At 39.2% G+C, this 16,915-nt stretch overlaps 1 protein-coding gene across 1 annotated transcript in view; it reads left to right on the forward strand.

Moving 5' to 3' along the window:
- UBASH3B (ubiquitin associated and SH3 domain containing B) overlaps positions 1 to 16,915 on the forward strand; it is a 574,305-nt gene that overhangs the window by 378,892 nt on the left and 178,498 nt on the right. The window contains exons 6-8 of the mRNA XM_069224422.1: positions 1,785 to 1,993; positions 4,707 to 4,842; positions 5,485 to 5,605. Of these exons, the coding sequence (XP_069080523.1) occupies positions 1,785 to 1,993; positions 4,707 to 4,842; positions 5,485 to 5,605 (466 nt within the window). The remainder of the gene's footprint in view (positions 1 to 1,784; positions 1,994 to 4,706; positions 4,843 to 5,484; positions 5,606 to 16,915) is intronic.

A 16,915-nucleotide genomic window follows, 5' to 3' on the forward strand; every position in this document is an offset into this window, starting at 1 on the left:
GCCCCTCCCCCCCAGCGCCCTGAAACCCTCACGGGTAAGTAGTGCGCTTTAGAAATAGACTGATTGATTGATTATCTTCAGAAAAACTATGAACGTTTCATAACTGTGCAGCTGTGCAAACCAGATTGCCACTATGCCATGCCACTTTGCCTGTGGGGATCAATTGGCCATTGGATGTTTATTAATTGGACGTTGCTCCACTTGAAGAAATAGGTGTTTTGTGAAGCTACCCAATATCAGTTGATTCCCTTTAAACTCCTATTAGAATGTTTACAAAAAACATAGTTTATTGTCTTGTGTTCCCACCATTCACAAAACAGGTACAATTAGGACTGGATAAAGTTTAATTCAGTTCACTCTTGGAGGAGGAGTCCGGGAGATGTTTGAGTGAATTCTGCTATCACGATTGACATGACAAGTTCCTCAATCAGGATAAAGTTAGACCATACCTGTTGCATATACAAATATTAAAATAAACTAATAGAGTTTTGAATACTAATGTACTAGTAACATAATACTAGTACATCATCCTCAGCCACAGTAACAATAGAAGAGTCATGACTCTCGTTGATATCCTTCAGGATTCATGTTTGGGCCATGGGATACCAATAACTGGTTATTCTTGTCTGGGATCGGCCATCCTACATTTGCATTAATGTCACTTCATAGGTCTCTTATATTATGAGTCACATTGTGGTGTCTCAGCTGAAAATGCAAGCTTTAATGCAATAAATACCTGCAAGTTGGACTGTAACAATTCAGAAGTGGTGTATTAAACAAAATGCTATCTTTAGGTGGATTCCGTGTATGATATTGCAAGCATTTCATGTAGAGTGCCGTTGGGATCTGCAGCATCAGCTGTTAACGCTCTGCTTATATTTTATTGAATAGCTGCATATCGTCTGTGTGTACCTGGTCTTGCAGCATAGATGCCCACCTAGGCATATGAGGTCAATATTACTTGGATGTGCTTGCCATCCATCAAGCTTGAGATCAAACATTCAGTGAGAGTTCCACATATGCACTGGGCTATAAGTTTTGGCTTTCACTCCCATCATACTGGAGGCGATCTGTTAAAAAATCATAGCAAACTAATATACCAATACCCTCCTTTGATCCACATTTAACTAGATGATGGGTTTGACCAACTGAGGGCTTGACTGCTTCACGCACCTCACAGGGGACAGCTCATTCTGTCTGCTCCCTGCACTCTTGATTGCCTCTACCTCTTTTTGTCCAGTCTTACATAAAACATGCGTCTTGACTTTTTCTGTCAAGAGGTATCAGGTTTTCTAATAGGCCTCTCCGCTAATAAAGCTTAGCATCTTCTAGATACCATTAGTTTCTGGCACTGACAAGACTAAGTGAACACATTTGTAACAAGGAATGTGACAACCTTCTTCCTCCCCTTCCTTTCCATGCAGGACTTTATGGGCACGGTAAATAAATCAGTGGCTTCAATAGGGCACAATCATGTTATGGCATTGGTTTGATGCACATTCAGGTATAAGGCTGTTTCATGCATCACAAAAGACCTGTTGATCAACATCATAATATAAGGCTGCTTTATGCTTCCTATAAGATGTATTGTAACATTTGTATTGTCTGTTTTTGAACAAATTACCAAAACTAGTTCCTACCTATAACTTCTGCAGTGGCTGTAACCGTGTGCATTTTTTCATATACTGGTATTCTGACTTGTCAATGTTTTTATTTAATTTTTGTTCTTTGTACTGTAGGGAATGCATTCATTAACATCTCATTAACGTGTTCCTGTTTTGTAGACGCTACAAGCAGTATACCCCTATATGCCGCAAAATGATGATGAACTTGAATTAGTTCCAGGGGATTTTATTTTCATGGCACCAGTTGAACAAACGAGTACCAGTGAAGGTTGGATATACGGCACATCACTTGCAACTGGTTGTTCTGGATTATTGCCAGAAAATTATATCGCAAAAGCAGACGAATGTGGAACTTGGGTGTTCCATGGGTAAGCAAAGAGTTTTCTGTTTCTTGTTTCTCTTAGCACATCCTTCTCTTGCTTTAAAATGTTAAGTAGTCACACCACTTTAGTCACTCACGTCTAAGATCAGTTACAGACAGATAGGTGCCATAAATATGATTTTTAACATGTAAAAGGTCAGTTAGGAAGTAGACTGAATTCCTGTGATTATGAATGATTAAAGCTTTATCTGATGTATATCTACCCTCTCAATATATATATTCTTTGTAGTAATAAATGAAAATTGTATTGCCCAAATGGGGAGATTTAAATATATATATATATAAAATAGAAAAACACGCTGTTTAAAGCTGTGCTTCAAGATCAAATGCACAGATGTTAATGTAAGTTGTATTTCACTCTTCCTTAGTCAACCTGAAATAACTACACTCAGACACTACAATATGGGTGAGTTCTTAGATGCTTTTAACATAAAAGAGGCAAGTGGTACTACTCTATAACCCACCTTCAAAAATATAAATCAGTCACACACCTAGAGGTTGAAGAGGTATAGCTCCAAAACGAGCCCTCTCTGGAGTCCCTTACTATGGGATAAAAGTGCCCTCATCCACTATTAGTAGCATGCATCATCATTGGGCTTCTACTACACACCCTGTGTCGCTCTCAGCAGACGGGCAGCAATAAATTATTTTTGTATTTATCACAACATTCTTAAGGGATCTAATGATTAAAGTGCTGTTAAAACTGTTTTAAGGATACCCCCTTATTTTTTAGTTCATTTATTCTAGGTTCCTTAGATAGGGTTAAGATAAAAAAGATTGGATGGTCTGAGGGTATTATCACCCTACCACCACTCAAAATAATATTGTCAACATGTTTCGGCCAATCCTTTATTCACCATTAAGAATCAATAGCCTTCTACAGATCTGTGAGATATCTATCTTTTGTCACTGAATCAGTCTAATTAGTGAATAACGAGTGGTTGACAATAATACCATGCAGTGACCTTAATTTGTTCACCTCTGTTTCTGACGGTAGGAGTTATTCTCCTAACATTTGTTTTCTAATTCTTAATCCGGGGTGGGAGCATCACACTGTAGGCACACATTCATCAAGCAACTAACGCCCCCTGACATACCGCCTCTGACACTCTGACGGAGGTCTGAGATAAGGATCTCAAAGTCCATTGGACTGGTAATAGTAAATCTAACCCTTTCAAAGTCCAACACTTTCCTTACTTATACTTAAATTGGACTTGGATCAGTTAAACTGATTGTTTGTAAGTGCTGTTTATTTTGTCATTGTTACTTTTGAAAAAAAATGTATGTGTATATATATATATATATATATATATATATATACACTACACTTATATATATATATTATATATATATATATATATTTTCTTTTTCCTAAAAAATTGGTAGTGTTTTATTTTTATATGGATTGTACATTTTATATTAGCTTTGTTAATTGTGATTTTTGTTAATTTTTATGTTATTAGTAATATTATCAATATCTTTCAATTATTTACTTTTTTGTTTGTTCACATATAAGTGTGCCTGTATATGTGCGTGTGTGTGTGTATATATTTAAATTGGGTAATAAATATGTTTTAGTTATGTATATGTTTCTTAATTTTTGCTTTTAAGTTACTGGTAATATATTTATTTTTATGTCTTTTAGATATTAGTAATTACTGTTTTAATATTTCCTAGATTATATTTATATATTGTATTTGCATTACTTATTAAAGCTATTTTATTTATATTATGTTTTTGAACTTTAGTATGTTAAATAATTTACTAATAATGCTATAATATTTAAATTTCAATATACTTACCTTTTTGTCAAAATTCTGTACCAAAGTAATTTTTAATACAATATTTTGGTAGTTTACATTCAAAGTATGTAAACTCAATATTTTTGTTGACAATACTTTGTGACACGATCATTTCTAAGAGGTCCTGTAGGATCTCACTTGTAACGGCGCATATTCTCCCCACCCTCATAGTACCATTGCTCCATGTAGAGGTAAATTATAGGGCATGGAAAATCTGGGCCATTTTCCTGGCCAGTCATAATGAGAATTTGTATGGTGATACGGTGTGGGAGAGGCTATCAAAACTACTTTCCATCACTGTCATTTCTAAGCAGCACTGCAGTGGGTGCAGCCAGTGGAGGGGTCTCTGTGGTGCATCCTACTTCCATGTGTACGGTTTCTGGAGCTTCCTCCCAGTTTGATGAAGGGTTTCATGAGGAGTTTCCCCATGTAAATTAACCAGTGGTCAAACCACAACCTACCACCTTATCTCAATCATTTGAATTCTGCATTGAACTCCAGTGATGGTAGAAGACGTGTGGAGACAAAAAATGAGGCGTAAAGGTCCCAGGGATCGCTATCTTTGTTAAATGGGTATGGTCTGAGTGTTCGGCAGTCCCCAAAATGGGAAACTCCTAACCCATTGAAAGCAAAATCCAAAAGATGATGGGGACAAAGCTGAAGCCAGGGACAGGTTCTTTTTCAATTCTGATTCATGACATAATGATGTTAAAATATAAGTTATGTTTATTCTTCTCAGGTAGACTCCATGGTGTGATTGTAAACGAAGGCTACAACTGATCAGCTAATTAGTTGAAAATCTCATTACTCCAAGAACACTGCTATACTATGTCTAATATATCATTCTCTAAACTATTGCCATGATATGTATCAATTGATTGACTTAATTGTTTTCAGATCCTATTCATTTTTTAATACCACATCTTCAACATCTAACTTTACCTTTGGTGATGGAGTACTAGAAAGGAAGCATCAAGAAGACCAGGGGCCGGGAGACATAACACCACTTACAATAATCTGCCAACCAATGCAGGTAGGTCTTTATCGACTTTGGATCAATAGTATATGGACAGTACACAAGTTAGAGGCTGACAACGGGGCATGCTTTTTACTCCTTAAATCAACATGGACTTATCTTAGATCTCACTCATGATTGTTGTTTATTTGCATAACACTTCATCTGTAGCACTGAATGTACTGTGGCACCACACAAAATGTGATGTGATAATCAGAAAACGTTTCAAAACTATACAGACCAATCAAAGTTCTATCTTTTTACAAATATGCCATTTTAATAGGGACATTTAATATATACATCTTAGTGATGCAGTACACTGTGATCTTTGTTATCTATGCCTGTAATGTAAGAAGGGTCAATAAGTCAGAGGAAATCTCAAATGGCTCAGAAAAAACATTCTTCACAATGTCTGGTTTGGCCAGGGCAAGTAAAGTAGGAAATACATTTCAGTGGAGGGCATTATGAGCAGTTTAAAGAATAGAGTACCATTCTTTTGTAACATCCTCGCTGCATAATGTTCCCTTTACTATCCTTTAACTTTCCCAATTGTACTCCTCATCCAGAAGTAAGAAGATATAACCTTCTTTGCTTCATACATATTTTAGAATTCCCAATTTATCGAAAGCATTGAATCATTTTTCTATATTTTCTATACAGACTCTAAGAGTAAACAGCCAGCCTGGACCTCAGAAACGCTGCCTCTTTGTCTGTCGCCATGGAGAGCGAATGGATGTTGTATTTGGAAAGTATTGGCTATCACAATGTTTTGATGCCAAAGGTGAGTTTGTTGGAGTAAATCATTGAGATAGAGCAAAAGACTGACTGAGTTGCACTCCCACATTTCCTGTAGCATGCTTCTGTTGGTAGCGGTGAACATAAATGTTACACTGTGTTTATTGATTATCAAGGAGGTACAGTATCATGTATCCTTGCATTCAGAAAGAAGTGGTGAAGAGGCAGGCTTCCCAAGAGTGACTATGAGAGATTTCTCAAATAGTCAGAGTTCATTAACGGCTTATCAGGTTGGACATACATATGTTCAGACAATGTGCTTAATATCAATCAATCTTACTTTTAATATGTCACACACCATTTTTACTTTCTCATCTGATCATGATTTTAATAGGGTGCTTTATGGAGTGATTTCTCATTAGAAGTGCACATGATTGAATAGCTAAATTGTGAGGGGCCTATGTAAACCTACGCTGTCTTGATTTACCTTCATCTCATAGAGTATCTCTTCCAGGTACCCAATTGGCCAATATTGTACTTTTCAACATGAAAATTTAAACTATTTTCATAATTCTGGATTGCAGTCATCCACCTTCTTTATTAGAATAGGACATAATACATGAGTTAAGTAGATCTAGAGACATTAATAATTTGATAAACTGTTGTACCTCAAGGAGTACTCTGAAGAGCCCCCATTATATTCGAGAATCCATCACTATCAGCCTACATTATAATTTTCCCATAAATCTCTTAGTCTGATTTAAGTCACGTTCACTACATAAAGCTTGTTGGAAACAGAGTAAGCTAGATTAGAACTTGAATGTTGGGAGCTTGACTGAAGATGATGGAATGGTTCATGTTAAATAAGGGCTTTTACAGAGTTGCCGCTCCTACATTCCAATTTTTGTCTTTCATTTCTTTAATTTTCTCCCATTTAATTTAGATCTCATGGTTGGACGGCTATAATAGTAATATAGCCTGTCTGCCTCGGGCTATTGCGGTTTTCAAAGGCTCTTATACTCTTCATAGGCCTTTGCCTTCAGCTGGGACATGTGGCTCAAATTCGGGACTTTTACCAACCATTAATATAGCACTCTGTAGTGAACTATAATGCTATATTAAAATGATTATCACATGATAAACAAAAGCAGTCTGGAATTGTCTAATTTGACTCAGCCCTGCTGGCCATATGACATAGAAGAAAAAGGTTTATTGGGTGCAGACCAAAAATGAGGCCTACACCTTTCCTTAGCCTCCACCGACATCCTAAGTTACTTACAGTTTATCTCAGTTTGAAAACCTGTCTCTTTTCCTATTGTTTCCTGAAATACACATGTTGGTTCTCCCAGCCCCACTCTATTAACGGGCACTGCTACAAATGATTACACTTTAAAATACACCTCAGTCTTCATGAACTTCTAAAAAGAAACGGACTTGGTGGTAGTGAATATTACTTCACAGATCATGCTGCAATTCAACAGTAAAAACTGTGATTCGTTTATCCCAGCATCCAACAAATGGTGACAGGTTGAGAGAGAGGAGACATACCTCAAAGGAGCAAAACGTATGGTAAATAAACATTTGTAGGTTATCTTGTATAGCAATACTAGTGCAAAACCATATTTATTTTTTCAAAGATGAGACACAGGAAGAGTTGTTACACTCTGATTTGAAAAGGCTTGTCTCATGCAGAGATAGGAGCATAATGTTTAAGTCACCAGCTTTCCAGCTGCATTCTAAACAGACCTGAGATATATAGGTTTGTAAAGTGGGAGACTTGGCTATAAAAAGATCAACCTAATTTAGATTAGCATTATTTAAGTAGCAGACAACCCAAGATTGAAGTTCTGGGGAATAAAAGAAAACACCTTCTTGCCAAAGGAAAAAAAAGGCAAAACTGACCTCCACTCCAATTTAATGTGCTAAACTTACAAAGACATCCAAAATCACATCCAGATTGTTACCCTTGCATAGTTGACGTCTTTCCCAAGGTGCATTGCCCACAAGGAATCATAAGATCTGTATACCAGAAAACATTTGACGCTCAAGTAGAGTTTTTATTTGGGCTCTGTTAACCATTCAGACAGGTTTAGGTCTACTGATTCCCATCCAACCATGAACCTACTCCAGATTGTAAAACAACTAGGAAGAGTATAAGTGTAATTCATATTATTTTGGTTTTTTTTGTCTGCATACGGTGATTTGGTAAATTAATTTTTATAAGATTATTAATATAGATGTACAAACATAAGTGAATGGTTTTAACTTTTTGGATGTTGACGTGATTATTCAGCAGTGTAAACCACAACAATGCAAACTCACCCTTATATTGTTCTGAGGTCTGATCTCATTAGATTGGGTAAGAGTGACACCTGTTAAATATAGCAAATAGGCATTTACATAATTGCAGAGTTAAGTGCTATTTAACAACATGTGTTGTTGTTAATGTTGTTTCTATCACACATTGAAGATGAGAGGCAGTAAAAAAGACTCTCCCTTTCACTTCTTCAGGAATTGAAACTACTAGGACCACTTAAGAACTTAAGAAACTTATGAAATTTAGACAAGGCAGCATTTAGGAAATAAATATTGTTCCATGATATGTAATGTTAACAAGAGGTTGAATATTACAGAAAGTAATAGAGAATTGTGGTCTGCTCTGGTCATAATGTAATTTCAAACTCTCAGGAAGGATGACTTTTTGTGATCAGTAGCCTTTACTAGTTCAATATTTTATCAGATGTGTTGTGGCTGATTTATTGAATCATTCAAATCTCAGTAAAGCTCTTCCTAAGTTTGGTTAGAGACCAATCCCTCAATCATACATACACAGAGACTTTGGAGCTTCCCTTCCAAAAATGGTCCCTTTATAGCTCCGCATGGCTGGTACTACTGCTAATCCTGTGCTTAACACTCTGCAAAAAAACAGGCATTTGAGGTTAGCAGATTAAGAGTGCTTCTTGTATTGTAGGGTGTTCCAACTAAAGAAGCTGCTCCCCGCCTAAACTGATCCCAAGTTTATGCAAGGAGCAGCTTCTTTAGCAAATGTTGATGCTGCTTTATTTTAATACAGGAAGCAATTAACTCTCAGTAGATCTAGTTCATTGCTTCCTGTTTTAAAATAAAGCAGCATCAACTTTTCTTAAATTTGTGGGAGAATTAAAGAGGGTAAACAAGATGTTTTGACATTATCTGAAGATTTGCCAAATTTCTTAGCAAGGTTTGACTTGATAACACAACTTCATATTGGTTGCTAAAGTTGACTAAATTAAATAGCATAGGGTTCGGGCTTAGGAAGTACAAGTTGCTTATTAAATTTAAACAGTGCTATTTAGGTATTTTGAAGCTTGTTAAGCATCATTCCTTCACACATCCGCTTCTCATGCTGAAGTGATGTCCTTAAATAGAAATATGTGATCCGATTAACTAGTGCTCAGAGGAATGGTCTAAACATATACATTGATTCCTTCAGTAACGAATATGTGTTGTTCAATACATTACATAACACATTTGTGAACAGCAAGATTCAGAAATCCCTCTTTGGTGTTAAACTTTGAAAACACAGTTTTTCTTATGCAATTTATTAAGGATGCTATTAAAACATCATATCAACTTCAAGGAGAAACTCTATGCATATGATACAAATTGTCTACAAGACTCACTTTTGTTTTTAAATTGTGGGCATGATGCCGATATGATGGTCCAGCTGCCAATCTGATTCTTTTAACACCGAATACAGAGTATGTAGCATTTCTGATTGACCAGTGAGGGGACACACATCTTTCCGCGAGTTGTAGGAATCTACGCAGGCTGAGGTTGAAGAATACATTGGAATGTGAGATGGAATAGCAGCACATCTGTACAGCTCTAATCCTCTTTCATCTGCCATCCCCCATCTTAACTGCCCCCACCAAAAACCTTGCAGAAAAAAACCTCATTCACATGGCGACAGGCTAACCCGATACCCACATCCTCCCCCTTAATAACAATAACAACCCCCAAAAATTACATTCCAAGTAACGTTATTTACAAATTAAGTGACAAGGAACTAAAGGAGAATAATGTGAAGACAAAAGATGAAATCCTAAAGTAAAAGTTATATTGACAACTTATTATTAGCCTACCAAAAATCATTATACTTAGCTAGAAGTACATATGACCTACCAGAATGAGTAGATACACCCTTCCTCCAGATTGAGTCAATAATTCGCCGTTAATCAGGAAGAAGTCATTCTGACCATTCGAAGTTGGTCCTTCTTCATCACACACGCTCTTGTCAGACACCCCAAGACCACATCTCGTTCCATGGTTCGGAACTAAGTGGCTGTCATTTTCATTGTCCACAATTGAATGATTATCATTCACGTAGTCCACAGCTGAAGGACTACTCTCATCCTCCTCCCACAACCACACATTGTGCCTACCACATGAACTTCCAAGACAAGACTTTACTGCACTTTGTCAGTCGTCGAAAATACCACATTTTCCCATTACTCAATTAAGCAGAGTTTGAAAAAATCTGTTTCACTTGTTGGGATTTAGTGAAGTTACTACACCCCTTCCTGTCGATCACACCTAAGTTAACTCTCACTCAATCTCCATGCTCCAACTTCACTTCTTTCACTCCATGTTTCTTATCATAATATTCCTATACTTCTGGTGCTCCCCTTAAATTGCCACCTACCACTGCAGGGGACCTTTTGCTCTGTAACTTCATTGTCACCCACGATGAGTTATCTTTCGTGAATGGTTCCTAAAATCTTAAACAGTCTATATCCTGCTAAAGTAGGCGGTATTCTGTACTCCAAAATCATACAATTCAGTTCTTTCTCCCAATTCTATCCTTCATTGATTGCAGCTTGTACACTTCCCATGATCACATTATTAAAACACCCCACAGACCATTACCAACTGGGTGGTACACAGGAATGTTTTTTGTTTTGATCCAATTTCTAGCCCAAAAAAAATCCAGACTTCCAGCAATGAATTTAGGGCCATTTTAGGAATACCATCTCTAAGAAAAATTCTCTCAAGGAAGGAAACTACCACAGCTGAGTGAACTTTAATACACACTGCAACCTCAGGCCACTAGGAATACAAATCCAGTAAAACAATTATAAACTTAGGTGCCCCCTTTGAATCTAAAATGGGAACTAAGAATGTCTATTCCTAGGTCATCCCAAGGACTATCAGGACATTTCTTGCAAGCCAACGGAGGATGGAAAACTGAAACTGTCTTGTCTGACTGAGCACAATGCCCACAAGACTTACAAACTTCTTCATGTCTGAGTCAATTCATGACCACCAACGGAAGTATTTCACACACTTTTTAGATTTCACGATTCTTAAATTACCTTCATGTCTGATTCTCAATATATTTGCTCTTAGACCCAGAGGTGGTACAACCCTTTCTAAAAGCAGCATGAACTCTCAATCACCTATGACCAAATCACCCTTCAATTCCCAGAACTGCTTGCGTTTCTCTTTTGTCCTCCAGCTCACTTTTGCTAGGCCACCCATCAACATTCATTCATTACATTTTTATAGTCACATACACATGTGCAGGACAATAAAATCCACCATAAAAGACCATTTTCACACAATAAAAGCCAGAACAAAAATCGTTTTTTTTTTAATAACAGAACATCATGGAAATTAGCACTGTGGCTGCAGATTTTAACAATAAGCCCACTCTCAAACAGAGATCTTCTGAGTTCAGAAATTGGAGGTAAATTAGTGCGGTTCTGCAGTTGTTAATCTTGGCTTTCCAAACAGCTGGAATAAGCAAGCCCTTGGAAATATCTCTATAAAATCCACAGAAAAACAGAAAGAGCAAAATAATGTGGTCAGAAGACTCACCACAGAGACAGCAACACACAAAAGACACATGGAACTGCCCAAGGGAGAAGCATAGCCTCCATCTGATAGATCCCAATCAGAATCTAGTAATTAGTGATCTTTCCCATCTGCTAATAATCCATTCAAGATATGGTTCTGGCCCAGAGCAGGTTTGCAGCACTAAATAAGAACTCAGAGTTGGAACTTGAAATAACTATAGGCCTGTCCCTGGCTTGTTTCCAAAACAAATGCTTCTTCATCCACCCCATAGCCTCCTTCCTAATGAGCGAGGGCTTGGTGAATAGACTAGGTCCACCAAGATTTAGAAAATTGAGCTATAGGTAATGAAGCCAAAGTACTGAGAGACGAGTCTCACACAACCCAAACAGTCGTTTATAATGTCTTTTCTGAGAGAGGCTTATGCTTTGCACCAGATCGAGTAGCAGGGAAGCTAGTTTAAGTGATCTTCAACACAATCTACACCACAGTCCTCATGCACCTTGAAATTATTACTACAGGATGGGACCCCCAGGATCTTACTGAATACCCTATTCTCTTCCACCTGCAGGTGACTTGTGGAATAACCCAGATCTCTGCCCCTTAAGTCCTAAGTGAGTTTGTAAATTTCTATAAGAGGATGGATGGGTTTATTCCCTAAACAACGCTTAGACTTTAAAGACCAACCTAATGGCCTAGTTGAAGCTGGTACACCTATTTGCCATACAAGAAGACCAGCTAAGATTCTCATAGAAAATATTGCCAAGATAGGGAAAAGAATGAGGTTGTTCAATGGGCATACCCCTAACATATAATGGGCGAGTCTTCACAGAATTAGGGTCGCAGACCATCACATAAGTTTTTGATCTGTTTGTTTCCAAATTTAGACTTTCTATAAAACTAACTAATCCATCTATGGGAGCCTTCAGACTATTATGGGTTCTAGCTAGTAAAACAGCATAGTTTGTGCAGAGGAGTGCCAGTACCATTTTCTTTTTAACTTGAAGAACATCTGCAGGTAGTCCTATCAAAACAAACTCATGCTTATTAGTATACAGGAGGAAAAGAATTGGGGCAAAAACTGTAGTTGTACCCCACATTGGAGGCTAAATGATTCAGAACACTCTCCATTGCTTCCATATCTCACCAAGGCCCTGATGTTCAAATGGAGTTCTCTAAGGAAATTGACAAGTCCTTTCTCTACCCCCATAGAGGTCCGGATGTTGCACAACTTAGATCTATTGACACTGTCAAAAGTGCTTCAAGGTATAGATACGCCTGAAATGATTTACTTAGTCTGGGGCAATATTACAATTCAGTGCAGTCTGGGGGACATCTGCCAGAAAGTAAGTATTGACGTCTTTTAGGGTACAGGCCTGAACCAAAGCATTCCAGTGCAGATTGCCCACTTCAACCTTCCTGGCCGATAAAGGTTGGGTTATTCCCTCCTGCAACTAGAAATTTCCATTCTACTCTCCGGGATTTTTTTTACAGCCAAATACAACGTCCTACAGGACAACCTACAAGCTTTGTTAAATTAGGGAGCCGTGCTAGAGCCACATGCCTTGAACCTTTCATGAAGGTTGCTTTTATGACACATCCCAAAGTCACACAGAGGAGTCTACTATCAAATATTTATCAAAATCTAGTGATAGACAATTCAGGTGTTACTCAGATTACCTGCTACCAGATTGGCAAAAACTGAAGGTATGTCTATATGCCTTCAAAACAATCTGGTCAAGTTATCTTTGTCCTTGATCAGGGAATGAAGAGCTTCACGCCCGCCAGTACTGTCCCCTGAATCAGAGAGCCTGTCCACCTCTAACAGGGAAGACAGGGGCTCGAAATGGGTAAAGATAGGAACTCCCAGTTTGGCCTTTCTCTAAGTTGTGCAACAGAGTATCTTGGTGGGTGCGCCAGATGACTATAAAAATAAGAAATGGTCAGAAGTTGAATTCCAGTCAACTTGAAAGAGTCCCCCTTTAGCTGCAGAGATCAGGCCATCAATCCTTGGCAATCTAAAGTGACTACTATGCAATCCCCACGGAAACAGTGGAGGGATCCCTTCCCCATCCCCTCCTCTTGTATGGCCTACCTCAGTTGAGGGTGGGTGCAGCCAGGTAGAACTAAAGAAAGTGAAGCCTCAATTCTGTATAAGTAGCCCTCAGGATGGGGAAGGGATCCCTCCACGAAATCTACTACCAGTTGCCAACCTGTATGTGACTGTTGTGGCTAAAGTGCCTGTACTGCTGATGGGGTCCACCGAGTCAACGAGGCATAATGTATGCAAAGGGGTGTATCCCCTTTAGGGGGGCTGTGAAAATGGTGCAAGGAACCAGCAGATTTCCTGGCGTCATTTTTAGCTGCACTTTTAACGCCTGCTCAGTGCAGGCGTTAAAAGGGCACATGCCATTGAATACAATGGGCCCCTTTGTACTCTGCAGCAGTAGCACTATAATTTTGGCACTACTCCTGCAGAGTGCATCAATAGCGTAAAAATAAATTATGCTATTGTCCCCTATCCTGCGCCATGGGGCGCTGTATTTTTAATATGGCACACACATGGTGGCAGTAGGGGGAGCGCTGATGAGGGCAAGAAAAGTGGCACTGCACTGTGTGCAACGCCACTTTTCTTAAATCAGCCCCTTAATACATAGACTATTCTTCAGGCATTAAGAGAATTAAGTTGTTGGCGCTCATCCTTACCTCTGCCTGGGGAAGATCAATTATGGCCTTTTGGATCCCACACTCATGATCATAGCAACAGATGGAAAAAATACAGAATACTCAGAACAGGATGAAGTGGAGGACTTCCTGGACCTTCTGGATTCCTCATCAGTGGAGGTAACAGTTGGCTCCCAGATATGAAACTCAGAGAAACAATTGTTGTGTATAGAGTTAATTCATGTGCTGTCACTGGTATTTATGATGTGCAGCGCATGGTAGTTGTTTTGTTTAGAATATAAGAATGTTGGGATTACAGGGCTTTGTGGCAGTTTCAGTATGACATTCGTGTTGAGAGGACGTGTTGGCCTCCAATCTCTCTGATATGTAAATAAAGAAGACTTCTTAACTCAATGATTCTGTGAGGTTTACTCAACAAATTTTGGATGACAGAGCACTTCACTCAGTGTTTGGCGACTTTCAGTGAAATAAGGCATTGGTGGAGAAGTTTCTATTGAGTTGTTTGAGGCACCAACACTGAACTTTGAGTGGAGTCAGCTGGTTCTCGCACGACTGGAAGAAGGCCAACACATAGATACGAGGACAAGTTTTTGGAGGATGCAGTGATGGTATCTGGAGGTGTACTGTTGCCAGAGTTGACATTGCATGTGCTTGTGCCCAAGGAAAGTATTGAGTGCGGACAGTCAGCCGTCTTGTAGGTACTGGCACCATGTGGGCCCGACTGAAGTTTGGATTTGGTTGGAAGTCACCTGCATCTTAAAAACCTGCACTGTGGCACTTGCAATGTCGGGCCAAATTAAGTGACTCACCATTGGACTGTAGCTTGAGCAAGTAACCACAAGCTCTTAAGGGACTGAGCTGTGGCATCAGTCTGCATGTGGAGGTCTCCATGCCCACTGCAAGCTCAGACAATGGGGCTGAAGTGAACCTTTGAAGTCACAGAAGAAGTGGCTGACGTGCTGATCTCCTGGCATCTTCCTGCTGTTTTGTCATCAAGTAACAGGAAGAGAGAACATGCTAGAAGGAGGCTAGAACACAGACTGCATTTCTCAACTAGGTTACTACGCTTAGAGTTGCGACGTTGTGCTGCTAATGTGTATAAAGTGGATTGAAGCACATTTTCTTGAAAAAGGCGAGGATTGCTTGTAAGCGCTACATGTACTGCACCATTAACCAATGACATTTACTATGAAATGCACAAGTCTACCAATGTTGTCTGTGTACATTCAAGTAGCAATCGCGTTCAACTAGCGATCTGCCTAAACTATAACCGTTATCATTGCCCAATGTACCAGCGATATTCTACTAGCGATCTGTGCAGTCCACCACCATTATCCATGACCACTGAAACAGCAAAATGTTTATTACATGAGCTTACAACTAGTGAACTGTTATTACTGTACCATATTAGTTGCAAAGAACTTAGCCACAATTTTATAACCCATTTTATCTTCACACCGCTTCAGAAATGAACACTTTTCTTGAATCTGGCATGCTGAAACTGCAATACTAAGTACTTGTGCGTAGATCTCCCTCAGTTAAATTTGTTACTGTATGTAACTTTTAACATACTTGTATTTATTATTGGGGTCATGTGTGCTTTACATACTTTTATGTTAACACCCACACAACCATTTCTACCCTCTTCAGGGGAACCACCAATTAAGTGGAAAGAGTGGAAAGGGTATTTTCTCAGTTACATTGACACCATTGAAGATGAGGAGTTATTACAGGTTAAGAAAAATAAAATACTCTTACATTCACTTGGCCCACAAGGGCTCATAGTATACAATTCCATAGGGAAAAAAAACTCACAATTCAGATGATTTCAATGTTTACCAGCACCCAATGGAAGATGTAGACAACTATTTCTCCACTTCAGTGTGTTTTTACAATTAAACAAAACAAATTGGAGCCTATAAAAGAATATGGGGCATATTTATACTCTGTTTGCGCTGAATTTGCGTCCCAATTTTTTAAGCAAATTCGGCGCAAACCTAACACCATACTTATACTTTGACGCCTGACCCGTGAACCTCAAAATTCAGCAGTGTGCGTAATTGTCTGGATGCGTGAAACCGCCTTGTGTTAATTACATGCAAGGTAGCCGTTCCAGTGCAAAAAATGACTTTAAGGCATGTGTGCCTTATTTATACTCCCGCGTCATTTTGACGCACAGGAGGGGGCGGGCATTAAAAAATGGCACCCAGCCTGATTTGCGCCTTTTTTTAACGCCTCAGTGAGGGTAGGCATTAAGGGAACTGTGGGCTCATTTCCATGGTCTCTGACCATGGAAGTAGTCCACAGGTCCCCCTCCCTGCCCCCAGGGACACCCCCCAGCCACCCTTGCCCACCCCAGGAGGACACCCATGGATGGAGGGACCCATCCCAGGTAAGTAGAGGTAAGTATTACTTTTTAAAGTGGCAAAGGGGGGCCTAACTTGGGCCCCCCTACATGCCACTGCGCCCAATGTCCATGCCCAGGGGATAGAAGTCCCCTGGGCATGGACATTGGGCTGGGGGCATGACTCCTGTCTTTCCTAAGACAGGAGTCATTTCAGTGGGGGTTGTGCATCAAAAAATGCTGCAAGTCCGGTTAGAGCCATGATTTTTTACTCTAACCTGACTTGCACCATTTTTTGACGCACAACCCCCATTCTTCCCTACGCCTGCGTTGCCCGGTTAGAGTCATTTTTTTTTACTCTAACCAGGCCGCAGAGCCGGCTAACGTCAACCCATTAATAAGGCACCCGCCCGGCACGTTGGGATGGGGTTAGCTGGAGGTAAAGTTTTTTACGCAAACCAGCGCTGGCACTGCTTTGCGTCAAAAAGTATA

This window comes from Pleurodeles waltl, chromosome 3_1 (genome assembly GCF_031143425.1).
Source record: "Pleurodeles waltl isolate 20211129_DDA chromosome 3_1, aPleWal1.hap1.20221129, whole genome shotgun sequence".
Taxonomy (NCBI): domain Eukaryota; kingdom Metazoa; phylum Chordata; class Amphibia; order Caudata; family Salamandridae; genus Pleurodeles; species Pleurodeles waltl.